General features: G+C 45.3%; 1 protein-coding gene across 5 annotated transcripts; it reads left to right on the forward strand.

The window, feature by feature from the left end:
- Positions 1 to 332: 332 nt before the first annotated feature.
- Positions 333 to 25,127, forward strand: NR4A3 (nuclear receptor subfamily 4 group A member 3; the record flags this gene model as incomplete). Of its 5 annotated transcripts, none has more annotated exons than XM_083409062.1 (8): positions 333 to 734; positions 3,076 to 3,201; positions 5,015 to 5,922; positions 9,713 to 9,842; positions 11,992 to 12,164; positions 17,787 to 17,986; positions 18,650 to 18,828; positions 21,934 to 25,127. In XM_083409062.1, the coding sequence occupies 6 exons, from the start codon at positions 5,017 to 5,019 to the stop codon at positions 22,194 to 22,196; spliced, it is 1,851 nt and encodes a 616-aa protein (XP_083265188.1). In that variant the 3' UTR covers positions 22,197 to 25,127. The 5 variants fall into 5 exon arrangements, with proteins under 5 accessions (XP_083265188.1, XP_083265189.1, XP_083265190.1 ...); XM_083409064.1 differs by having other exon boundaries at positions 412 to 734; positions 18,771 to 18,828; positions 21,934 to 24,965; XM_083409063.1 differs by lacking the exon at positions 3,076 to 3,201 and having other exon boundaries at positions 394 to 734.
- Positions 25,128 to 25,694: the final 567 nt, after the last annotated feature.

Raw genomic sequence — 25,694 nt, forward strand, 5'->3', positions numbered from 1 at the left:
ACAAACATACACACCATATTAAAAAATCTGTATGTATAATATTTCGGAGCCACAGATCTCGGTGGTGCGTCTCTGTGTGTACATACAGAAGCTGATCTCGTGCTGGCACTTCCAGCCAGCCACTGTTTTCCACGTCCTCGGACCCCCTGAGCGCCGTTGCCCCGCGAAGACGGTTCCGGCTTGGCCCCGAGCCTCTCTCCTCCTCGGGGCTCCTCCGGCCCGAGAGCCGGGTCGCCCGCACACGTGTGTGCGCGTCCCCACGCCGCGCGGGGGGGGGGCGGGGGGCGGGGGTCAGGCGCGTCAGGCTCCCATGGCGTCACGATTGACGTCTCGCATTCCAGCCGCTGTATGAAGAGGCCGCTAGGGCTCCTCTCGCATAAATGACGCGCGGCGCGCAGGGAGAGCGGCGAGAGGGAGAGGTGGCGCGCGCGCTGCGGAGCCCGAGCCGGAGCCGGAGCCGCCTTCGCCGCCGACCGACGCGGACGGGCTGGGAGCGGCTCGCCCCGGCGGCCTTTCCGAGCCCGAGGCGCCTCGCTCCGCCGCCGCCGCGCCCGCGCCCCATGCCTCGGGGCGGCGCATCCCCCCCGGACTGCCGCTTCGCCCCAGCCGCCGCCGGCTCCCTGCCCGCCCGCCGCCGCCGCCGCGCCTCACCACAGCGCCCACCTGCTGCGGCTTCTCGGGGAACCAGGCGCGGGACAAACTGCATGTAAAGACGGAACCGCCACAGCGCCCCAGTACGTAGGCGAGGCGCGGCGCCCCGGCCAGACCGGGCACTTGCCAGAAGTTTGGGGGCTTGGCTTCTCGCTCCGCCGGCGCCCGGGAAAGCGGCGGCTCCGGCTTCGCCCGCCGCTCCCGCCGCCGGCTGCTGGGCGCTCCGGCCGGCGGCGCTTGGCGTTGTCATGGGGATGGCGCGCGGGGGGCGCGGGCGGGCCGGAGGGCGGCGACCTGTCCTGGTCCGGGGCAGCGGAGCTTCCCGGCGGGGGGCGGGCGGGAGGCGCGCGGGGTCCTCCGGGGTGGGCTTCGCGGGGCGCGGGGAGGGGCGCCTGGTCGGGGCGCCGAAGGAGGCAGGCTGGAGTTGCGCGCGGGGAGCGGCGGCACTTTTCGGCCGGCGAGGAAGTGGGTCGCTCCCTTCTCGGCTCGGCTCCGCGGGTCCCGCCTTGGAACCCGGCCGGTTTGGCGGGGGCTCTGCGATGGTGGGGAAGCAGGCCAGCTCCTGAAGGGAAGCGGAGAGACCCTTTCTCACCCCGGGTCGAGATCTGCCCTCGAGGGCAGCCTGGTCCGGACCAGGCATCCTGCACGTGCCCCTTGCTCGGCACGGTCCATCGGAAGCAGGTTGTTGGGCGGATCCCGCGCTGCGGCGAGGCAGGCGGCAGGCGTCGACCCGGGCTCTCTGGGGGCGAGGCAGACCTGCCCTGGGGCGGAGGCGGGTGTCTTCGCCCGGCCTCTGAGCCCCTGCGGAGCGCCCCCTCGTCCGGGGTGCGGCGATGCCCAGCCCCTTCTGGGAAGAGCGGGGCGAGGCGGGATGGAGGCTGCTCGGGGGCAGGAGGCGGATGCCGAGCGAAGAAGGGGCTTTTCTAACTTGAAAGTAAGGAGGATGGTGGTTTTTTGGGAGGAGTGTCCCGGCAGAGGACTCGCCAGCAGCCCCCCATCGGGGACTACGGAGGAAGGGTTTCCACAGGTGGGACTGGCGTCGCTTCGCTTTTAGAAAGGCGCGACTTGGATTTAGCGCTCTTGACGGACCGGCTCCTGGTTCTCCTGCCGTGTTCAAATCCTTTGAGACCCCGTCGGACAGTCATTTGGTGGTCCTCCGGAGGGCGGGGGCTCAGCAAACTCCCGGGGTTTTCTTCGCTTCCTCCTTGCGAAGTTTGCTTTCTCCTTGCCGGCCCATCCTTCTCCCTGGCCATACTTCTGGCTAAGAGGGGAGGGGGTGGCAGCCCCCCTCGCCTGTCCAGCTTGCCAAGGGTGCCAGCCCGTCCCTTGCCCACTTAGGAGCCGGAGGGCGGGCTGGGGGCGACGGCTGAGGGCGCGATGGTCCAGGGTGCTTGGGGGCGCCAGTACTTCGCGTCCTTGGGAGGAGAGTAGGGGCGCCGCGGGCTTGGGAGTCTCCAGGGGGCCCGGGACTTTGAGACCAGCAAGGGGGAGAGATGTCGAGCCGGGGCAGCCCAGCCGGCCCCTCCAGCCCTGGTCTTCAGCTGATGGGTGGGCAGCCTGAGCCAAGGAGCTGGGTGGGTCCCCTAATGCGTTTCGGTGCTGAGAAGGTGGAAGCGAAGCTGCCCCTGGGTCGGGGGGAGCTTCTGGTTCTGGGATCGGACCGGCCTTGGCCCGGCTGCTCCCACCCCAAGGCGGCCGGGGGCGGTTCAGGGGGTCCGATGTGACTCCTCCGGGCGCGAGCAGGAAGAGCTGTGTGCCCGGCTGCGCGAAGCTCAGTTTTAACTTGGTTGAAAGTTGGTTCCTGCGCACCCAGCGGAAGGGGAAAGGGGAGCCAAACGCGGCTCTTCTGGGGAAGAGAGCCCTCCGCCCCCTCGACGGGGTGGTTGGGGCAGAATGGACCTTCTCCGGCCACAGCAGGGAGGCCGCTTAGTGCCCGCGCATGGGCATCCCCGAGGGCACCATGCCGCCCTAGAAGGGCGCCCCTCCTCGAGGAGACGAAGGCGAGCAAAGGTGGCGCCCCTCTCGCCTTCGCCCAGCGGCGGGGGGTGGGAGGTGGCGCTCCGGGGGCGCTTTGCTTTGGGAAGCCCCCTGTCTGGACACACGCCCCCTCCCCATGCCGGGGCGCACTTGGACCCTGGACTTTCCGACACCCGAGGCCAGAAATTGGGTCGGGTGTGGCTGCGTCCAGAGCAGCCTGGGCTGCAAGATCAGGGGAGCCTCGCGGCAGGTTTCGAGCTGGCATTTCGCCTGAATAAAAGCGCATCGGGTAGAGACGGGGGTGGCCGATGCTGCGGACTGGATGTCCCCCTCGAGGGCTCTCCGGACTTGCCTGGACGGCAGGCGTCCGCCTCTCCCCAGACCCCTTCCTCCGGCCCCGGGATCCTGCCCGCTGCCCCCGCCGACTCCCTTGTCTCCGTCTTGCAGAGTCCAGGTCGGAAGAGCCCTCTCCGGGGAGCCCCCGCCAGCCCGACGCCGACGAGCCAGCGCCGCCCCCGCCAGCCCCCCAGCCCGCTGCTGTCCGCACCATTCGGCCAGCAAGTCACCGTCCAGGTAACGGCGCCCAGCCCGGCCGGGGCCTCCCCGGGAGCCCGATTCCCCTCTCCAGCGCGGCTCCTCCGCGCGCCCAAATGGCAAGCGGCGACCTTTGCTTCCTTCGGGAAAGCGCCGCGGGGCGAAGGGGGCTTTCCTGCCCCAGGAATGGATGTTGCTGAGGGGCTTCTCGTCTGGGTGCTGTCTTGGTCTGGAGGTGAAAGAGGGCGTTTTCCAAAAGAAAAGAAAGGAAACTTGGAGAGAGGTCTCTGAGCCTCCTCTACTACATGCTGTAAAGAAAAATTAGATGCGCAGCACACAATTTAAAGTCGAGAGTTTTCTTTGGAGTAGTTTTCAGTCAGAAAGAAGGTAGAACGCTGCTGGGTGCATCTTTTATTGGAAGTTAAGCCTCGCTTTTTTTGCAGTGGCGCTTACTCCCTTAGTAAGTGTTTAGGGTTGCAGCCAGAGTTCTCTTTCTTTGCAAATCCCAGTAGTTAAAATCTGCAAAACATATTTTACTATAAACATGAATATTAAATCTTAAATAACTGTTTATAGGGCAACTTTCCTTATAGTGGGGCAACAGTAAAACTGCCAGAACATTTGCAAAGCTCAGCAGAGCCTGGTATGTTTTGTAGGATTCCAGCTACTTACATTGTAAATTTATTTATGGATTTTAATGGAAAAATTGAAATGAAAGCAAGAAGTTGTTTTACAAATTAAGAAAGAGGAGCTGCTATTTAAATGGGGGAGGCCATTATGAGAATTGTGGATTTGTTTGGTTCCTTTACATTTATTTTGAAATAAACAAGAAGCCTAAGTCTCCTGTCATGCATAATAAATATGCAACATACAGTATGTTCTTCCCTTTTACCAAAAGGTCTCTTTTAGTCCTCAAAAACTGATACTAAAACTTGATGATTTAATGTTTTATTGCATGTGTTTAATCTTTTTCACAGTTTGTTTCATTAAAGTATCAATGAAAATAACAGGAAATAAAATGGTATATTTATTATATTTTATTCAGATTCTTGTATGGGCATTTACAGTGCTATCATAGCCTTGTTGCTGGTGTTAAAGCTCGTTTGATTTACCTTCACAATAACAAGCTTCAAATTATAAAAATATCAATATGCAGATCCAACAGCAATAACCATTTATCTCTAGTATATGTTCTTCCTTTCTATACCACTGACAAACATTTTCATTTTTCTCTCTTTCTGTCTTGATATTTTGATTTCCCCCCTGCCCCCTCCCAGCTTGGGTTTTAGGACCTAATTGTTCGGAGCCTATTAGTTCTTCTTTTGCTTCTTGATTGATATATTTAAAATAACTGAAATTTAAGCAGGCTGGGGAGCTGAATTGTGTCGTTATATCATTGGAAAACTCTGAGTAACTCTGCTCACTTGATCCAGCTGACTGAAAGCCAGTGTTAACTTTTGCACATTATGGGATGTGCAATTCCCACGTTCATTCGAGGGGCTGCCACAAATGTGAGGAACTCCTTATGTGGGAAACCTTTCAGGCTGCAATGCTATATCCAGTTACTTTGGAGTAAGTCCCATTAGACTTGTGTATCTTTCATTGCCTGAAACTGAACTGAGAGATTGCACACTAGTCATATGCATGTCTCTTTTTCGTGCCCCCCCCCCCCCGCACAGAAGTATTTTCCAAGTAGAAAATTTGTTTTATTTTGTCGCATTTCGAAGCATCTCCAAGGCAGAAAATGTGTTTTAGTTGGACTTGCAATAAAGTAACACAAGGAACAAGTACTGATGAGAAAACTTGGGAGTTCCGCCATTGCTAATGGACCCTTTCCTCTTTGCCCTTGCAGATATGCCCTGCGTGCAGGCCCAGTACAGCCCTTCGCCCCCTGGCTCAAGTTATGCAGCTCAGACCTTCACCTATGGCTCGGAATACAACCCCGAGATCATGAACCCGGACTACACCAAGCTGACCATGGAGATGAGCGGGGCTGAGATCAGTGCCACTGCCACCACCTCTCTGCCCAGCTTCAGCACTTTTATGGAGGGCTATGCTGGGAATTATGAGCTCAAGCCCTCCTGCTTATACCAAATGCAGTCCTCTTCGCCTTCCTCTTCCGCAAGCCAGAGGCCCCTCGTCAAGATGGAAGACAGTCGGATGCATGGCTACCACCCTTCCTTGCCTCCCTCTGCTGATGAAGGCCTGGCTGTGAACACCTCCATGTACTTCAAGCAGTCCCCGCCTTCCACGCCCACCACCCCCGGGTTCCCCCCGCACCAGGCCCCCTGGGACGAGCCGCCGCCACCCCCTCTTCCGCCAGCACAGACCTGCATGGCCCCTGGCCACCTGATGAGCGCTGCCCCGATGAAAACGGGGCCTGGCCGCTTCCCACTCTTCCACTTCAAGCATTCGCCGCCCCACACGCCACCTGCCGGCGCCCACATGTGCTACGACGCCACTGCCTTGAGCCTGCCCATGGGATCGGATAGACCCCCCGCTGGCCAAGCCGCCATGGAAAACCACCCATACGGGCTCCCGTTGTCCAAGAGAGCAGCCGCCTTAGCCTTCTCGCCGCTGGGTCTCAATGCAGCCGCTTCCAGTCTTCTGGGGGAGAGCAGCGGTAGCAGCAGTGGTCTTCCCTCCCCACCCAGCAGAAGTTCTTCGTCAGGGGAGGGCACTTGCGCCGTGTGCGGGGACAATGCTGCCTGCCAGCACTATGGCGTGCGGACATGCGAGGGCTGCAAAGGCTTCTTCAAGGTAAGAACCGCCAGCGTGAGCCCTCCGCAGTGGCGTAGCATGGGGGTGCAGGGGGGGCCGGCCACACTGGGTGCAACATCAGGGGGGCGCTCGCACTCGCAGCTCTCTGCCCCTACCTGGCTCACTCACTCTCTCTCACTGCAGTGCTGGCTGTGCGAATCCGATCCGAGCCGCCGGGTCGCCGCCCACTGTGGAGGGGAGGGTGCCAGGCGTGCGGTGCGGTGCGGAAAGAGAGCGAGGGACTATCTGGGGGAGGGACAGTGCAGCGGGGGGGGGGGGCGCAAATTACTTGCCTTGCCCCGGGTGCTGACAACCCATGCTACGCCACTGGCAGGGCCTGCCATCCCAATGCTCGTTGTGCAAAAATTCACTTATCTGAGCACGAGGATTTAGTACCCAAACCTTGCTATACATAATGCAGGTTCTGATATTCAAAGAGTCAGACCTGTGTGTGGTGCTGTAAACAGATAAGCAGCCTTAAACAAGTCTCCTTTTTGTGTTTTTCTGGGTTGCAGCACCCATTTCTCCAGAAACCCTGGTTGTAGGAGGGGGAGAGATTTGACAACTAAGAAAACTTTTCCCCTCTTCCTTGCAAGGATTTAGAGGGGTTTCCCAGGTCTTTTCCTCATTTTGGAGTCAAAATTCTGTGGTCAGGAATGCATTCGAAGTCATGACTCGTTATGCAGATTTTCGCCTAGCAATTTCCTGAGAACTCATTGTGTTTGGAAACCAGGATCTGTGTGTATGTGTTTAGGTAAAATTAAGCCCCATTGTGTTAAGGAGGGTTTAAGGATTGCTACGTGTGTTTAGGATTGCAGCCTTATCTGTGAGGAGGCCCCATTGAAAACAATGGTACTTCTAAGTGGATGTGGATTAAAAGCTGCACATTTCAATGGAGCAAGTTTGGTTGCTTTCCATGGGCCTTGGTTGCAACCAGTTTTCGCTGAATATTGTGTCTGCTCTGAAGCTTTTACATTGTTCATTTATTTATTTTTTTAAAACTGCCCTACCTGATTTTTCTGGGAAAATGCAAGATAGCTAACAAATCAGTAATGGAACAATATGAAAGTAAGATTCAAATAATCCCCAAATTAAAGTCAACCACAGAATCAAAATATCAGAAAACTAAAAGCGCATTTGATGATTCCAAAACAGCCATTGAATAAATACAAAACTAAGCCAGCAAATTATTTAATTGTAAAGCCAGGGGCCTTTTCGCCAACCACCTAAAGCGGTATAATGACAGGGCCGCCGAATCTCACCCAGCAGTATGGAAATAATAATAATAATAATAATAATAATAATAATAATAATAATTTATTTATTTATACCCCGCCCATCTGGCTGAGTTTCCCCAGCCACTCTGGGTGGCTCCCAATCAAGTGTTAAAAACAGTACAGCGTTACATACTAAAAACTTTCCACAACAGCAGAGAAAGCTCACTGACACCAGTCTTTTCTCCCAGTGCGGAGAGATCTGAAGCAAGGCCTCAGGTGGTAGTTGGAGCATGACGGAGAAACAACACGTGGAATTAGGCAGTCCTTAAGGTCCTTGGGTCCCAAACTGCTCAGGGCTCTAAAGGTTAACACCAGTGCCCTGCTGAAAGTGACCTATGGAGCAGCCTAGCTAACCACAGAGAATGCACCTAATACCTTCACTGTGCAATCCTATTCTTGACTTGAAATTAAGTCCCAGGTGATTTCTAGGACAATATATCTGAAATATATATTTCAGATATATATTGAAAATACACTCTCTCACATAAATGCATTATACAAATATATATCTATATGTTTATTATATACATTTTATATATTTTATTATACACCACCTTTGTTTCGTGTATAATGAAGTATGTTGGTTGACTTGTTCTGCAAATCATGTTCAGCATGTGAGGTGAACGGGTAAAGGATTGTACCTCAGTGTAGGGAAACAGGCAAATACATCTAAGAGTTTCCTCTTCAAATTCACTAAGACAGGTGGCCTTTAAGCTGAGAACACTCCACCTCTCTCAGGCTCAGTTTCAGGGTGAAAACACAGACCTGTATTTTCTAATAGGACGGAGAAGAGATGTGCTCCCGAAACGTTAAATGAATGTGATATATATGAAACAAATTGTGTGTGCTATACACAGTTGTTTCACATATCATGTTTCCCTAAATATGTTGGCTGACTTGTTTTTCAGACTATGTTGTGTATTTGAGGATGTACAAGGTTGCTTTAGCTCTTGATACTGAAACGTCAGCCTGCCCTGTTTTTCCTTGGGGTCAAGGCACACATGTTGCCAGAGAGTCCTCTTCTGCATGTCCATTGAGAGGAAGAGGCGGGTGTAATTTCCTGCTCATTTCAGTAGGACATGCCCAAAAGAAACTGGCCATGCCTTGAGCTCCAAACTGCCTAGAGCCTGTATCAACTGAAGGGATCAATTGCTTTCCTATTGCCTTTGTTGGAAACATGTTTTATATTATGGTCACTACTTAGTGATAATATATTTGCAGCATATTTATCAGGCTTTTGCTGTTAAAGCCCTAATTTTGGCCTGCACTCAACCACAGAAATCTTCCCTTAGACGGTTGAAACTTGGTCCCTTTATAGCAAGAATTTCCCACACCCAGTATATAATGTGCAAGTTATAGTATAGCAAAGTCACCTACTAGGTTTTAAAAATGTGCTGTTATATAAAGACAAGCACATAGCAATCCTTTATATGTTTATTCAGACGTCAGTGCTATCGCATTTAGTGGGGCTTCCTTCCAGACAGGATTGCAGCCTTCACTGTTTTTCAGCTCTTGGTTAAAGTAGTAAGTAATATTATTAGAAGGAAATAAATACCCCTTTCATTTTGAAGTTTACTTTAGGTGTCTGAATACATTACAGTATCTGTTTTCCTCACATTTAACAAAACCCAAGTTTAATCTTAATACTTGAGGTTTGTGTGTTTTTTATTACCCACCTTGCTTTTATGGCTGAAAGTTGCTTTTAAAAAAAATCATATTGTATTTTAATGCTGCAACCCACCCTGGTATCTTAGAGTGAAGGGCAGGCAAGAAATAAAAAAATGAAAAAATAGTAAAATAATTCCATGCAAACATTATTTAACCATAGACAGTTAACTCCTTAAAAAAACCCATATATTTGAGAAAAGGATTTCAGCTTAACGCTTCCATTGAAATAAATTTGACTGAAAAGTACCTAACTTTGGTTGAATCACGCCCCCTATTTTTAAAATTTTGTTGTGAGCCCATGGTAATACTTGTGTAATTTAACTTACAGATTTATATATTGTACGTTTGCTTCTTTTTGTGTTTTATATATTCTTTGTTTATGGCAGTGATGAATTAAACCAGTTATTTTGATATCTAATAATTGAAGTAGTGAGATAAATCTAAACCAGTTATCTTGATAGCAAGAGAGCTCAATCTTCAGGTAATTTTGATTCTATTTTAATAAGGTCAGTAATAATCAAGGGAATGAACCAAGTAAAAATTGTTCTCAGAGGGATATTAAAAGCCCAGATAATACATTCCCCAAAGGTATGATGCGATGACCTGGTAATTTCAGATATGATTTTATCATTTAGGAGTTGGCTGTCTCCTGATCCTGGCTTCTGAGCCACCGTCGATTTTCATTGTCAGTAGCTAACACTAATAAAATTGTTTTTCCTGGAGGCTAGTGTGTTAGGAAATTAATTTTATTTAATTATGTGAATTGCACTGTCACTTTTCACACTGTAATTAAAATGCAACTTGTCAGGTCCCGGCTCACTCTTTCTTGCATTGTATCTTCCTAGAGGACAGTTCAGAAAAATGCAAAATATGTTTGCCTGGCTAATAAAAATTGCCCGGTGGATAAGCGCCGTCGAAACAGATGTCAATACTGCCGATTTCAGAAGTGTCTCAGTGTCGGCATGGTAAAAGAAGGTAAGAGTTTGCTGTTATTAGCCTGCACATCAGACTACAAAACGGCTTGAGTGCAAAAGGAGGGACCCTAAAGGAATTGTGATTTTTAGAAATAACAGTGAATGTCCTTGTTCTTACACGTTGCGTAACAATGACTTTACAACAGATGTTTTAGGGCTCTTATTCCAAATAACATGGATTGTTCAGAGGTTCTTTAGATATGGGAGCAGGAAAGTAGAACTTTTAAAAGGAAGGTTTTCCACACCAATTTCTTAGTCTGCTCTCCTTGCTGTTTTACATAGTTTTTGATTCATTGAGTCTTGTCTCCCTCTATTTGAATAGCCCAGTCCTATACATAGCCTAGTTAGAAAAAAGCCCTGCTATGCTGAATGGGGCTTATTGCTTTGCACTCTCATAAAATTCATGTAAATACTGCCACTTTCCTTTTCTCAAAATTATTAGGTACTTTATAGACACGAAGCAAGCAGATAATATCCTTTTTGCTATCATAATTGAGAATAGTGTTTCAGGGCTGCAAGGCTTTTTATCCATTAAATATAGAGATTTATCAGTAGAAGTTTTAATAGATTGATGTTGGGGCTAATTTGAAATGGTGAGGTCACATTTTAATCAATGTGATTTGGGTTTTGTTTTTTTTAAATGCTATGTTTAGTTTTGGTGTTTTCCTGTAAAAGGACATTTCCAAGAAAATATGTTATTTGTTTTGTTGATTAGAAAATAAACTACATCCCCTACACAAAGGAATTGCTGAGAGCACCTTCAGACTTAAATGCAACAACAAAATACAAATGAGCAAAACTAAAAAACGGCAGCAGAAGCACGAAGGGTGCTTAAGTCATACTCCAAGAAGACCCAGTGAAATCAGTAGACTGACTTATAAGTTAGTCATGGCTAACTTTAAGGCCACGGACACAGTTGCTGACAGGCAATATATCCACAGAATCAAAAGCTTTTTTTAAAAAAAGTTACCAGTTTGTCAGCAGAACCACAAATAAAGAGGCAGAATAACCGAACCCTTTGGGGCAGGGAGTTCCACAGACAGGGCACCACCACAGAAAAAGCCCTTTCATGTGTTCCCACCAAAGGCAGCGGCAATTTAATATTTGGCTTTCCTCCACTTATGCGTGGAAGCTATTTTTAACTCCCATCGGTATCTAAAATAATTATACTGAGGGTTGAATTTTGTGTGTATTATTCAATCAGTTGAAAAGCAAATAATTTGTCAGAGCCACTGGCTCGAGTGTCAGACTAGGGCCTGGTAGTTCCCTATCCAATCATTAAGATCCCCGATCTTGGCCAGTCACAATCTCTCGCCATAGCCTACTTTTCAGGGTTGCTGTGAGGATAAAATGGAGGAGAATCATGTATAGCATGTCAGGCTCCTTGGGGGAAAGGAGTAAAATAAAGAAGCTTAATATGCAGTGCTCTGTCTTCTCAGAAGTAAGCCCAATTGGGTTCAGTGGCATTTACTCAGGAAGTGGGTGGCTGCAGCCCTGTGCACACTTAACTGGGAGCAAGTCTCATTGAAATCAATGGGACTAACTTCTAAGTAGACGTATCAAAAATAGCTCTGTAAAACTGTTTAATTGTTGACAGTCTTGCTTTATCTAAAATCATTAATACAGACTGAGGTAAATACTTCAGGAGAAGAGAATTGCCATCTAGTTCATGTTTTCAGTCAGTTAAGATGTATTTGTCAATATTATATTTCATTTTTATATGTGCCTATCTCTTGTATCTTTAATGCTAATTACAAATGTAAAGGTATTTGTTTTTGGTAGGGCTGTGGTTTATTAATGACAATCAAGCATGTACAAATTTAAATCATGCAAGACTCATAAAATGCCTGTAATCTCCGTCCCCTACAAATGTTACAGAATAGACAGGATAGTGCTCTAGTGAATACTGACTATTGGTACAATAAGTGTTGTTGTTGTTGTTTTACATAATATCCGTTCGTGTAACTGCTGTGAACTGAAAACTGCATGTTTAAGGAAGGGAGATTGATAGACAGCTTTCTTGTCTGTTTTGATTTCCCTCGTATTAATTAGGCAAAAAGCTGACCGTGTAATGTTCACGTGTATCTTGTTGGAATTTGACCCGGAAGACTGACGGTGTGTGTTTTTTGTTTTCTCTCCTCCTTGATCAGTTGTCCGTACCGACAGTTTGAAAGGGAGAAGAGGCCGACTGCCTTCCAAACCAAAGAGCCCTTTGCAGCCAGAGCTTCCTCAGCCCTCGCCACCTTCTCCTCCAGTCAGTATGATGAATGCTCTTGTGCAAGCGTTATCCGATTCCGCACCCAGAGAGCTTGATTATTCCAGAGTAGGTTTTGTGCTTTTCTATATAGAATTAGCTTTTTTGATGACCAATGGCTTTTAGCAAATATATTTTGCCAGCTGATACAGAGGAGTCTTTAGCAACTGTTGTGTTTTAATCTATGAAATACCGGCAAATACTGGATGCAGGTAGAACAAGTGGGTGGTTTCTTGCCGCAGTAATGGGTGCTTTGTGACTGTACAGCATTTTGCCAGAAGTTGTCTGTAGTTGCAGCAATGCTGCAGAATGGTTTCATTTTATTCCTGAAATTGGTCAGGGCTTCATGCATGATTCTGTAATACAGAGAGTAGACAAAGTAACAAAAGGAACCCCATGGAATTTAAATGATTTGTGAATCATAAGTGTCTTTCAGTCCAGTCATTTGCATCTTTACTTGGAAGTAAGTCCCCTTAAATCCAATTAGTAACTGCGGTTAGAACCAAGGAGTAAGAAAGACTGGAATTTTTCCGTGGTTTCTCATGTACAACAGCCAGCACTTTTGGACCCAGTCTTCCACCATTTCAAAATTTCCATATACAGTAAGCCCACAACTTAGGCACATTTAACTTGTGCGCATTCAGCTTTATGCACTTGGCCAAATTTTTAAAAAATTAATTAATAAGAATAAAAATAAAAATAAAATTAGAAAGGGGGCAAGTGGCCCCCAGGTGAAAAGACTTTGGCAATTGCACCCACATCCAATGTGTTTTGACTGTATGTGATTTTGGCTTTAGGCACCACGCCCAGAATTTAACCCCTGTGTAAGTTGTGGGCTTCCTGTATCTTAAGTGAAAGCGAGGCTCTGACCTCAGGAATGTGCTTTGTTTCTGAAGCCTTCACCTCGAAATGAAAAGATAGCCCCCCGCTTGACAAATCCCTAGTCATAAATCTTATCATAATTTTATGCTTTCATTTGGTGTGTTTCATTTGGGATGGTTTGCAATCTGGAGCATTAAAGTTGGTTATGTACACAAATAATAGTTAAAGCTGCCTTGGGGGTGGAGATCGGGACCCAGAACCTAAACATGTTTCCCAATTAACTTAATCAGTGGGGCCTACTTCCAAGTAACTTTTGGGGATTGGAGAATAAAATATTTTTGTATTTTACTCATGATGGTTAGTATCCGCTGCTTTTGTGTAGTTCTAATGCATGAGATTTTTTTTGGTGGAGCATCTGTTTACACAGAAGTAGTTTGAGAGTGAGCACTAAAGATTTCAGTTGGATTTCATGAGTCCTATTGCACAATGCAACTCTTGTTGAAAAGCCTGTGGAAACATGCTGATTATGTTTTAATTGGCAGTATTTTGTTCCAAAATCATATTGCTGATCAGCATTTTAGATTTACCTGGGTACATAAACTTTGAGCAGTCAGCACAGCTTAGCAAAATTTTGTTAAGTAAAATTCGTTTAATATTAACTATTGATTAGTCTTAACTATTGGCTAAATATGTTTGCCCAGTTTTTCCACATGCCTTACATAGGGCTGGTTCATCTTTATTAAATACTTTGCAGAATCAACGTGGACACACAACAGTAGTTTCATGACCAGCCAGTATTTTGAGCCAGAGTCATCCTAGATAACTTGAATTGATGATCCTTAGATGCTATACAGTTATGCTTGAATTTATTTTGACTTGCTGCTAATGTTTTAGGGGCTGGTATTAGCTTACCCAACCCATAGCAACAGTATATTTAGAAACCGGCTTTCAAAAAGCAGTCACTAGGAGGAAACCCTTTCAAGGGCATCAGGCCTCATTCGGGTCTCCCACCTGTTTTTACACTGTTCCAACTCCATTTCAGACATGAGCTGTGTCAAGGCAGCGAGAATCTATCCCTAAACCATTTTTTTATTCAGACAAAACTCTTGTTGAGTTCAGTGAGAATTCTGCCCCATGCAGTGACTCTGGGAGATCATAAATTAACAACGAGTGTTTGCCTAGCGCTAAGCCCAGGGTTTCAAACCTTGTGTTACCTTCATAACACTAGAGTCAAAATGACAGCATTTGCAGGGGACCATCGGCAGGAGGGAAAGACTGAGCTCCTTCTCAACTTGATCATTCTATCCTGTAAATGCCCCCTGGGCAATAGATACCCCCACAGTCAGGCTTGAAAACCAAAAGTGAGTCCCAGCTGGAGGTTTGTTTAGTTAGGTATTTTTATACTGCCCTTTACCGCAACAGTCACAGGACAGTGTTCAGCAAACTGCATTACACTGACCTGGAACTGGAGGGAAGGCTTGTGACCAAGGACCACAAAATATGATTCACATAACTCAGCCTTTTGGGAGTAAATTCCTTCCTTCCTTTTAAAACAACAAACTTAAAATATACTTTAGGATTACTAAGGATATCAAATAAGTTTCATTAGTAGTGTGACAGATGAGACAGGCACAACCCTCCCAATTTAGTAGGAACTAAATTCAGAAGTTTTACATTTACCTTTCTGATGTTTACATTGGTGACATACTTAATAGACAATATGCTAGCTTGGGTCACATTTGGGTTTTTTATTTTCATCAGTTTCTCTCTCTCTGATAAACAGTTGGCAACCTTTTAACGCTCCTTCCTTATATATACAATTAATAAAATTTCTGCAACACATTTCTACACCAGATATAAAGGTAAAGGTACCCCTGCCCGTACAGGCCAGTCTATAAAGCGGTACCTATTTATCTACTTGCACTTAAGGGTGCTTTTGAACTGCTAGGTTGGCAGGTGCTGGGACCGAACGACGGGAGCGCACCCCGCCGCGGGGATTCAAACCGCCGACCATGCGATCGGGAAGTCCTAGGCGCTGAGGTTTTACCCACAGCGCCACCCGCATCCCGGTACACCAGATATACTCTCAATCAATACACAATCTCCACTAAAGTTTCCGAGCACCACCTGCCGTTTACTGTAGTGGTTGGTGCATTCAGCCTAGGGGCTTACACCATGGTAGATAGCAGGAGCCGGATGGGCCTCCGAACCCCCAGAATCTTTGGGGATCTGCACTGTTAAGCCTCTTGGCTGGTAATACTCTTTAGGAAGACTAAGCATCCTGGTGCTTAGAACAAAAAAAAAAAACCCCTTTGCTGCGTTTCCACATTAAATTGCCTTTAGTTCACAAGAATTCAGTTGTGCCTCTTTCTTTCTAGTGGCACTATTTTTACTGGTTAGGGAGGACAAAAGATATTAGCAGGGCTGCCAGGTTGCAACTTGCACACCAGAGATCACACCTTTTACCATTAATGCATTTGAGTTCTTGCCACCCACCCCTTGCTTCCCAGATCTCATTAGTCACCCTCTTCGCCCCCCCCCCCCCATCTGCTGTAGGGGGCAGGGACTGAGGTTCTGCAAATTGCAGCAGAAAGGCGAAAAGGAGCTATGGGACCTGGGAAGGATGCGGCAAGAGAGTAACAGCAGCACTAATCTCGTGCCACTGCGCATGCGCATTTAGGTTTCAAGTTCAACCTGCAAAGAAGCTGTGCAAGTATCACTTTTATCTGCTTAGAAAATATATTGTTTTAGGCAAGCAATTTATTATGGTCACAGGCTAGTAAAATTCAGTACAAAGAGGGACAACATCTAGTAACAAATATAGCCAGCATGTTTTTTAAAAAATAAAAAAAGGCATCATGGTTGGGGGATAACCTGGCAACCCTCTTGGAGACACAAGAGGATGCATACAGTTCAGTACATTTCTTTTGTAGTACCCCCCTCCCCAGCCATTTAATTTTTTTTACACTCGCTAATTAGAATACATATCCAGCTGTCATCCTGGCATACAAACTTACAGGTCGTTTATATATTCCCTGCTTAACCATGGAGTCCTAAAATGGATGGGGAATGTGAATATGAAGGCCACTTAACCAACTTGTCCAGCAGAACTCCAACTCCCATCAGCACCAGCCATGGTGGTCATTGGTCAGGGATTGTGGGAGTTGCAGTGGTTTCTGGAGGGCTTCAGGCTCCCCACCTCTGATTAAGTATTCAAGCCCCTGTTTGTAGATCTATCAAATGGGAATGCTAACATGTTTGTCAAGAAATATTATTTGTGAAAAGCTAGCGAAAAGTTGTTTTTTAAACTTTCAGACAAAAATATATTGTCAAGGGGGAATCTGAAGTGGGCCTTTGCCCCTCAATATGGCAGTAATTAGTTGTGCAGCCCTGTCCTTCAAAAATGTTCCAGGTCATTCCAGTTTTCTTTTAACTTCCCTTGACATTCGTACAAAGGTTTCTCCAGATTTCCCCCTGAATTTCACTTTAGATGAACTTGTCTGGCAACTCTGTCGGTGCGCAGTATAGCTTGGCCTCACAGTTGTATATCCTGTAGCTGTAGTAGAACATGCTTTTAAAAGGCAGAGATGAAGAATTGGGAGATAGTGGAAGGTGATGGGAACTGATCTGCAAGCAATTGAAGGAAATGGGATGTAGGGAATAGTGACATCATCCTTCTAAGTTGGGGTGGCTCTCCTGTGGCTTTCCGTGACGTTCCTGGGCTCCTAGCTCCCCTTGGGATCAGGAAAACATTCCCACAACCCACAAAATAATTGATCCTACAAATTTAGAGATGAGAACTTGAGATGGGGTTTTAGGCAAAGCAAAACCCAGGTAACGCACAATGTGCATTTCCACCTCAACGTTTTAGCATTAGTACGCATTTGCTCAAACATCACTTTCACATTGTTATAAAAGAGCATGTTTGGTGGCCCTTCTGAGCGATGCGAATGCAGGGCCAGACTGCCCACGAGGCAAGGTGAGGCGACTGCCTCAGATGGCAGGATCCACAGGGGCGGCAGATCTGGTCTCCAAAGACCAGATCACCCACTACAGCGCCACAGCAGCTGCAGTGTGCTCCTTGGAGGCCAAACCTCCAATCTTGATGAAGATCTTCACTCCCCTTTTCTTCCCGGGTGAGGAGAGTGCCATTCTGTGGTTTATCTCAGGTGCCAAAATGTATTGGGGCCAGCCCTGTCAAGTGTTTGATGGAAAAAAATCATGTTCTAGATTAGTTTTTTGGAGTACTATACTACCAGTCCTTCTGTGGGGTAGATTAGTTTGAGCCAATAGTCCAGAGTCAACCAGTACGCTTTATGGGCAAGCAGGGGTGTTAAACCCAGATCTCCCTTGCCTTTCCAAATCTCTACTTTTAAGAACTAGAGTTTGCTTTCTCCTTCTCCCTCCCACTCCCTTTTCCTTACACGTTGTCTCTTCTTAGATTATGAGCAGGAGGGCAAGAACTGCCGCAACAGCTCCAGGAGCCTTTTCGGCTAAAGGGCGAGGTACAAATATATAAGTAAATAATACATAAAGTCCACGCCAGCTCTTATAACCGTTTTAGTTTCAGAGAGACTGTAATGGCAGCAAAGCGGGCTAATTAAAGGATGCTTTTGATTGATACAACTCTCATGTAAGAGTCAGGAAGCCCAGAGGCATGGTTTAGGAGTTGAGGTGCTTATGAATTGTCATATTTACTGTGTCTGTGTAGAATAAGCATTCAGAGCTACACATATAAAAACAAAGCACACCTGACAATTTGTATAAAATCTGCTTTTGCTTGGCAGAAAAGAGGTTAAGAAGAATACTGTGATATTTCTCAAAAACCTATTTCCCCTTTTCTCTTTTCAAAAATAATTTTCATTCTAGTACTGTTCCACTGAGCAGACTTCTACAGGTACAGATGCAGAACATGTGCAACAATTCTATAATCTTCTCACTGCCTCCATTGACATATCCAGGGTCTGGGCAGAAAAAATCCCAGGATTTACAGACCTCCCAAAGGAAGATCAAACTCTACTCATAGAATCAGCGTTTTTGGAGCTCTTTGTATTGAGAATGTCCATCAGGTAAATCTGAGGTTCATTTTGTCAAGAAGTCATGACTTATTAGTATTTTAAAATATAACTGTGACGTCATTAACTCTGTTGTTTCTAAAACTATAATAGCTGTGCAAGTTGAGCTCTGTCTTTGGGACAGGCAGGATCTCTCGGCTGACATGTGTCAGTCAGACTTGTTTACTTGGTCAAGGGCTTAATTCGCGTGCCAAGTAAATTATGAGTCAAGAAAAGATTCCCCAGGATAATTGGAATTCTTGATCCCTTCTCTGCGTGTGGTTTTTTTTTTCTTGGCATGACTTTGTAAAAGTTGCTTTGATTGTGCAAAGGTGGGTAAAGGAAAGTTCAGCGCAAACATGATAGAAGTGTCCCATAGACATTTACTGCAAGCATGACTGAAGGACTCCCATTAAAACACAAACAAACCCTTCTCCCTACATACGCAAAATGAGAAGGGTTCTTGCATCTTTTTTCAGGGATTTGCAACTCAGCTGAAATGAGATTACTATGTGATCGGTTGTTTTTGTAGACCTGCCCCAAAGATTTAGTCTTGCCAATCCATTTTATTCAGACTTCTTTCCAAGTAAACATGTACTAGTGTGCAAATGAGTTGCTGTTAACAATGGCACATACCACTCTAACAACGTTCATAATGTGTGTCTTTTTACATTCAAGATCTGACACTGCTGAAGATAAATTTGTTTTCTGCAATGGACTTGTGCTTCATAGACTTCAGTGCCTTCGTGGATTTGGGGAGTGGCTCGACTCAATTAAAGACTTTTCCTTAAATTTACAGAGCCTCAACCTTGACATCCCAGCCTTAGCATGCTTATCAGCTCTAAGTATGATGACAGGTAAGAGCATTTTCAATTTTAAAAAATCTCTTGAGTTAAAAAAAAAATCTCTGCAAATATTTTTTAGAGATAATAAGGTGTTTCAGTAAGTGCCCATCCACTTTTACAATATTCTAAAAAGATATGTCATTCTTAAAAAGGTAAAGGGACCCCTGACCTTTAGGTCCAGTCATGGCCGACTCTGGGGTTGTGGCGCTCATCTTTCTTTATTGGCTGAGGGAGCCGGCGTACAGTTTCCAGGTCATGTGGCCAGTATGACTAAGCCGCTTCTGGCGAACCAGAGCAGTGCACAGAAACGCCGTTTACCTTCCCGCCAGAGCAGTACCTATTTATCTACTTGCACTTTGACATGCTTTCGAAGTGCTAGGTGGGCAGGAGCTGGGACCAAGCAATGGGAGCTCACCCCATCGCGGGGATTCGAACCGCCGACCTTCTGATCGGCAAGTCCTAGGCTCTGTGGATTAACCCACAGCGCCACCAGCGTCCCATGTCAATCTTAAATGCTTGCAAAGGCTAGACTGACAAGAGTTGCAATAGTGAATTATTCCAGTTCATAAAGCCCTTACTGCTATGTTTTCCATGAGATCATTTTCTCTGTGATATTTCACTTGCCGAAAAATTGCATTACACGTTCTCAGTCCTGTAAGTTTCCCATTTCTGGCATTATTTATTCGTTAACTGATACTTCTTTGTGTTCAGTCAGGGGCAAATCATAGGCTGCAGTAAATATTTCATTGGAGAAAGGGCTTTCTTGCTAAGAATGTGATTTGTGTTCAGTCCTGATCAAAGTTAGTCTGCCTAAATTCCTGTGAAATCAATGATACGTTGGAATAAGTCCTGGATTTCAGCTCTACTGATCTTGGGCCAAATCCTGCCACTTTCATTTGGAATTGCGCAACAGGCAAGAAATGCGTAACACAGCAACACTCCCTGCAGAAGAGTTTTATTGCTCAGCAGGCGCTGGGAGGCCATTTCCCGTGGCGCATGGCTTGTGGGTGAGCCACTCCTCTTTCGGGGAGACTCTTTAGTTCAAAACTCCTAACCCAAATCAGACCATGAGCCCACTACCAGGTCCACCTTGTATGGATAAAGCTTCAGCCTGCTATATCCCTTGCAACAGTTGAAGCAGAGACCCATGCTTTCCACTGTCTCCTTGGGGCTGCATGGAAGCAATCCTAACATCAGAATCTTGATGCCTTCACTGCCCAAATCTCTAAGTGAGATTTTGTCTGCGGCTTCATATAGAACAAGGGTCCAGCTTCTAAGTCTTACTCTCCAGGAACAAGCAAAGCCCCCAGGTTCCCAAAACCATTTGCAGAAGAATACTGTGGTATGAAGAGGGTGGCGCTGTGGGTTAAACCACAGAGCCTAGGACTTGCCGGTCAGAAGGTCGGTGGTTCGAATCCCCGCAACGGGGTGAGCTCCCGTTGTTCAGTCCCTGCTCCTGCCAACCTAGCAGTTTGAAAGCACGTCACAGTGCAAGTAGATAAATAGGTACCACTCCAGCGGGAAGGTAAATGGCATTTCCATGCGCTGCTCTGGTTCACCAGAAGCGGCTTAGTCATGCTGGCCACATGACCCGGAAGCTGTACACCGGCTCCCTCGGCCAGTAAAGCAAGATGAGTGCCGCAACCCCAGAGTCAGCCACGACTGGAACTAATGGTCAGGGGTCCCTTTACCTTTACTGTGGTATGAAAAGCTGCAGAGGCGTCCAGGAGAACCAACAGGATTGAAGTTCCCCCCGGGAATGACTCCCAGGGCAAGGGAGGCTGTCCTTTTCTGGCCCGAGGGCTAGGCCACATGGCCTGCCAGCCACCCTTCTATGCCAGCAGTGGGGGTGGCCATTGCAGACGCGCACATGCACTTTACATGCAGCACACACACTTCATCAGACATGCAGCTTCTCAGAACTCTCTCTCAGACAAGCACTTCTTGGCAGGTCACCTCCAGCCTCATGGGCCACTGGCTTACTGTCCCTGTAAAAGAAAACGTGGTAACTTTCTCTTCCAAGGCAATATGGAGTACCAGTTAGCAGGGGAGAGAAAGCAACAGTCAAGCAGGGCTACATCTCCCGTTGGTGGGCTTCCTGGAAGCTTCTCCTTATAACCTTATAAAGGCCTAGAAGGACCTTCTTATGTTTTCCATATCTGTTACCACCTACCGTTTGTCACAAGTTTGGTGGAAGGTGGAGAATAGTGAAAGCTTTTCTTAAGATTCAGGGTTTTCTAATAGCTCGGGTTAAGTACTTAATTCGTTCTGGAGGTCCGTACTTAACCTGAAACTGTTCTTAACCTGAAGCACCACTTTAGCTAATGGGGCCTCCTGCTGCCGCCGCGCAGCCGGAGCCCGATTTCTGTTCTTATCCTGAAGCAAAGTTCTTAACCTGAAGCGCTATTTCTAGGTTAGTGGAGTGTGTAACCTGAAGCGTATGTAACCTGAAGCGTATGTAACCCGAGGTACCACTGTATAGCACTTTACACAACGCAATAAAATCATTTTTCCCCAGCCCTGAAATACCTGGCTTGGAGATTGCTTTCTCTCCAGCCTTTTTTACAGGTAAATAAGCTGCGAAAAGTAGAAGATAATCAAAATAGCAAAGCTTGGTTGAGGTGCTTTTCATTTCTTAGAAGAGTGTCTGAATTCCTGATGGAATTCCAGGCCTAGCACTGATGGAGCTCACAGTGGATATTGATCTCCACTTGAATTCACTGAATAAATAATGGTTGCCATAGTTATAGAGTATTCACAACTGGTAGGGAAGCTGGGAGTTCTCCAAAACACCTTCTGTGACAGTTCTGCCATCGAAACCTCCAATGAAACTATGGCACTAAAATTATGTGTACATCATCTAGATCCCTTTCTCTTCACCTGTGGCCGCAGGTGACATTTTGGTCTCTTAACTGGAGAAGGCATTTTTTAAAGACATTAGTGGTGTTTTAAAACCAAACTAGCGCATGTCTCTAAGTGCCACACCTCACCCTGACATTCACATCTCAGTGCTGTAGTTACTATGTCATGTGGTTAGTAATGAGCAGCCTTTTAGTGTAAATAAGAGGAGCTGACAAATTGATCATAAAACATGGGTTCTCTCCTGTTGCTTTGCAGAACGACATGGCTTAAAAGAACCAAAGAAAGTGCATGAGCTATGCAACAAGATCATGAGCAGCTTTAAAGATCACTTGGCCTTCAGCTGCCAAAGCAAAGGACAACTTTTTGAGCCTGTGGAGTCCAAAGTGCTTGGGGTCCTTGCTGACTTGCGCTCCCTCTGCACCCTCGGACTGCAGCGGATCTTTTACCTGAAATTGGAAGATTTGGTGCCGCCTCCTTCCATTATTGACAAACTGTTTCTGGATACCTTACCATTCTGAGGTTCAAATTACCCTCGTGAAGGGCAACTGTCTACCAGAGCAGGCAAAAAAAAAAAAAAAAAAGACTGAAAACTTAATGCTAACAATGCTGCTCTCATTTAACCGGCGGAAAAAGCAATTCCAGCCCTGAGCGTTGGACTTCGCCTAACGAATTTCCTTGCAAGCTGCCTAAAATGTACCTACAGGTCTGGAGCTAGGAAACTGGAGAGAGGGAGCGTTGAGTGCAGTTTTTGTTTTTTAATCACTAATATGGCACTTTTGAACGATGCTACCCCAGCAGGAAAAAAATCTATTGCATAGCACCTCATCTTAAGTGGTGAGCAGAAAATTGTAGATGCTGTGTGTTTGAAAATAGTAGTGTTTGAAAACAGTAACAATGGCAAATTGTTCATGCAGGTAGTATGTCTTTTATAGTTTATACCTTTAGCATACTTCCTGTACCAAGGGCACATTAACCTGGCACAAATGAAAAATCCTCTCTCTTTTTTTCTAATGTTGATTCATGTTTCGTATCAATCTGATATAGCAAAATGACAACGGCTGTTAACTCCCATGGTCAAGTGCAATTTTTAAAGTCTTGTTTGTTAATTATAATTTATTTTAATATAAAAAGTAAATGGAAATAGCAAGAGTGTGGGGGGGGCATAGTTTTTACATGCACTAACTTCCATGATAAAGTTTCCGAAACTTTAGATCCATGTAACATGACTTACTAACATGCCAATATGGGGTGGGGGGGGGGTGGAGTGGAGAGGAAAGGCTGGAAGGAGCAATTTGCGATGAGGCCACATTCTTATGAAGTAAGTCACGATGCATAGCAACCGAAAGGGTCAGCACCATGCATAGTTACAGCTTAGAACTGAATTTAGCAAATTGATTAGTAAGGATACAAGACGGTTTGGAAGAACAAGTCTTGTAAAAAATAGTCTGAATGTAAATGCTAGAAAGGTTTTAGTGGGCTGCATTTTAAACATTCCGTGTATGTACTCCCTATTTTGTATGTTTATACTGTTGATGCTATATTAATATGAAACTATTTGTTGCATAGTGTCTTTATTTGTATAAATATTTGCATGCATAATATATTGTAAAACTTCGCCTGTATTTATTGCAATGACTGCCCGCTCCTGGGAGCCGCGTTACACAGATCAACGAAATAGTGCGTTCACACTGATTCAGTTGAGTGTGGGTAGTTCACACACACACACATATATGTGCGCATTTCTATTAACCAGCTGTATATAAAATCCATCCTTCCACAAGTAAACTTTATCTTACTGTTTTATTTGCAGTGACTTTTAAGGCAGTACAATTTAGCACTTTGATATTAAAAGTTTTGCTCATGTTTGGTAACATAAATGATATTTAAATATTTTAGTTCTTTACAAAAAAAAAAAGATTATATGCACTGTATTAAGTTAAGATTGGTAATTTTGCTAAAAAGAAGAAGAAAAGAAAACATTTTGAATGTCAGTTTCATGCCCCAGTATCTTTTTTTTGTTAACGGTCTACAGTAATTTTGTATTTTTTAAAAAAACTGTATAGAAATTAAATTATACAATCAAACAGATGCCAAATTAACTGCCTAATAGATGCATTGGACAACCTAGATACCAAGTTATTATCTCACTTTTTAAAAGGCTGGTATTTTATCTTTATATTTGGGTGTGCTTTTGGGGGAAAAACATATTATTATTCTCAAGATTGGTAATGGTATCAACAGGGAAAGTTATATTATAAGTTATATTTTCAGTTTTCCTTCAGATATTTTAAAAATTACTGCTTTTTTAGTATTGACTTCATGGGCAAACAGAATAGCATGATTAAATATCGGAGGAAACAGCTTTTTATTGCAGGTAAATTTTACTTGTTGAACTGTAAAGCAATCGTATTTTGATTTTGAATTCATGCACCTAATCAGAAGAGAATTTAAAAGGCATGCTAATATGTTTGCCACATGCGCAAAATATATAACTCACTAGAGGTAATAAGAACCTCTGACAGTAATTTAATTTTTCACTTTCATTCTCTTTCTGGAGACACACAAACCACAGTTCTCACTTGGCAGTAAATGGCATATGAAGGGTTGTTGGTTTTTTTATAATAATAGGCAAACAAAGTTTATTAGAAAGAATATGCTTTTGTAGTTGTAAGAATTTTTTTAGTTAATATATTTTCAATATTCAAATAAAATGCAAACATTTTTGAAAGTTTGTGGTACAGAATTAGTTCAAAACACTTCTCAGAATCTCTTCTCCATTCAGTTAATTTCTGAGATGTCCAAATTTCCGGGGCTCAGAGACAGTGATGATAACTCATCCATGGCATAATAAATATTCCCACGGTTAAATTTCCTGTGATCACTGTGTTTCAGTTTCATAGATTTTTTTTGGGGGGGGGACATCATCTTTGTTACGTATGGATAATTACTTTTTTAAGTTGATCAGTTTGTTCATACAGGATAGTCACTGACAAATCTCAAGAGTGAAAAACGAAACGAAATGCAAAGCCAGTTCTGCTACTCCTTTTCTTAGAAACTTCTCAGTGTGAACATGCCTTGTTTCATATACTAAAATCAGGAATATTACAGCTGTTAATGGAGAGTGCCTTGTTTTTATTTCTATTTCAGATAATAGAGTGCTTCAGAAGTTTTCTGTTCCTCTAACAGCAATGCTTCTGTTTTGTGAATGTGTTAACCTGTAGGGTTGAAAGAAATGCTCTTCTACATATCCAGTGTAAATTAAAATGATTAAATTGAATTAACTTTTCCCCCAGAGGCCCTATTTGTATTGAATTTTGCTGAATTATGATGTGGTTTTTTTTATCTCTTAGATCTGCTGTGGTTTAAAACCTGGGAGCAAGCTTAGAACACTGAAAATTTAGCAGGAACTTGGTTTGCGTATCTTGAGAAATAAATCGTTGCATTGAAAAGCCGGCCTCTCGATAACCTTACTATTCAGTATAGAGGATATATATGCAGCATGTGGGCTTTCATTTATTTTTTTTTAATTTTACTGACTTAGTTTTTTTCTGCAATCATAAGTCCTGCCAGAGGAGTGGGAGAAGCATAAGAATAGTTTGTGTTTTTTAGACCACCAGTTCAACAGTTTAATGTCCATAACACACACATTATTTTTGTGCATCCATAAGAATGCATGATTTTTGACCAGGATATGAGAAATAGTTGTTTCTACTGATTCCACCACACCCGACCAGCAGAATGTGTGTTGATATAAGCTTTCTCATTATTAATTCATTTATTTAAAGTGAATTAAGAATTAGAATAAAGGGACGCGGGTGGCGCTGTGGGTTAAAGCCTCAGCGCCTAGGGCTTGCCGATCGAAAGATCGGCGGTTCGAATCCCCACGGCGGGGTGCGCTCCCGCTGTTCGGTCCCAGCGCCTGCCAACCTAGCAGTTCGAAAGCACCCCTGGGTGCAAGTAGATAAATAGGGACCGCTTACTAGCGGGAAGGTAAACGGCATTTCCGTGTGCGGCTC

This window comes from Podarcis tiliguerta, assembly GCF_965153285.1.
Source record: "Podarcis tiliguerta genome assembly, chromosome: 13".
Lineage (NCBI taxonomy): Eukaryota > Metazoa > Chordata > Lepidosauria > Squamata > Lacertidae > Podarcis > Podarcis tiliguerta.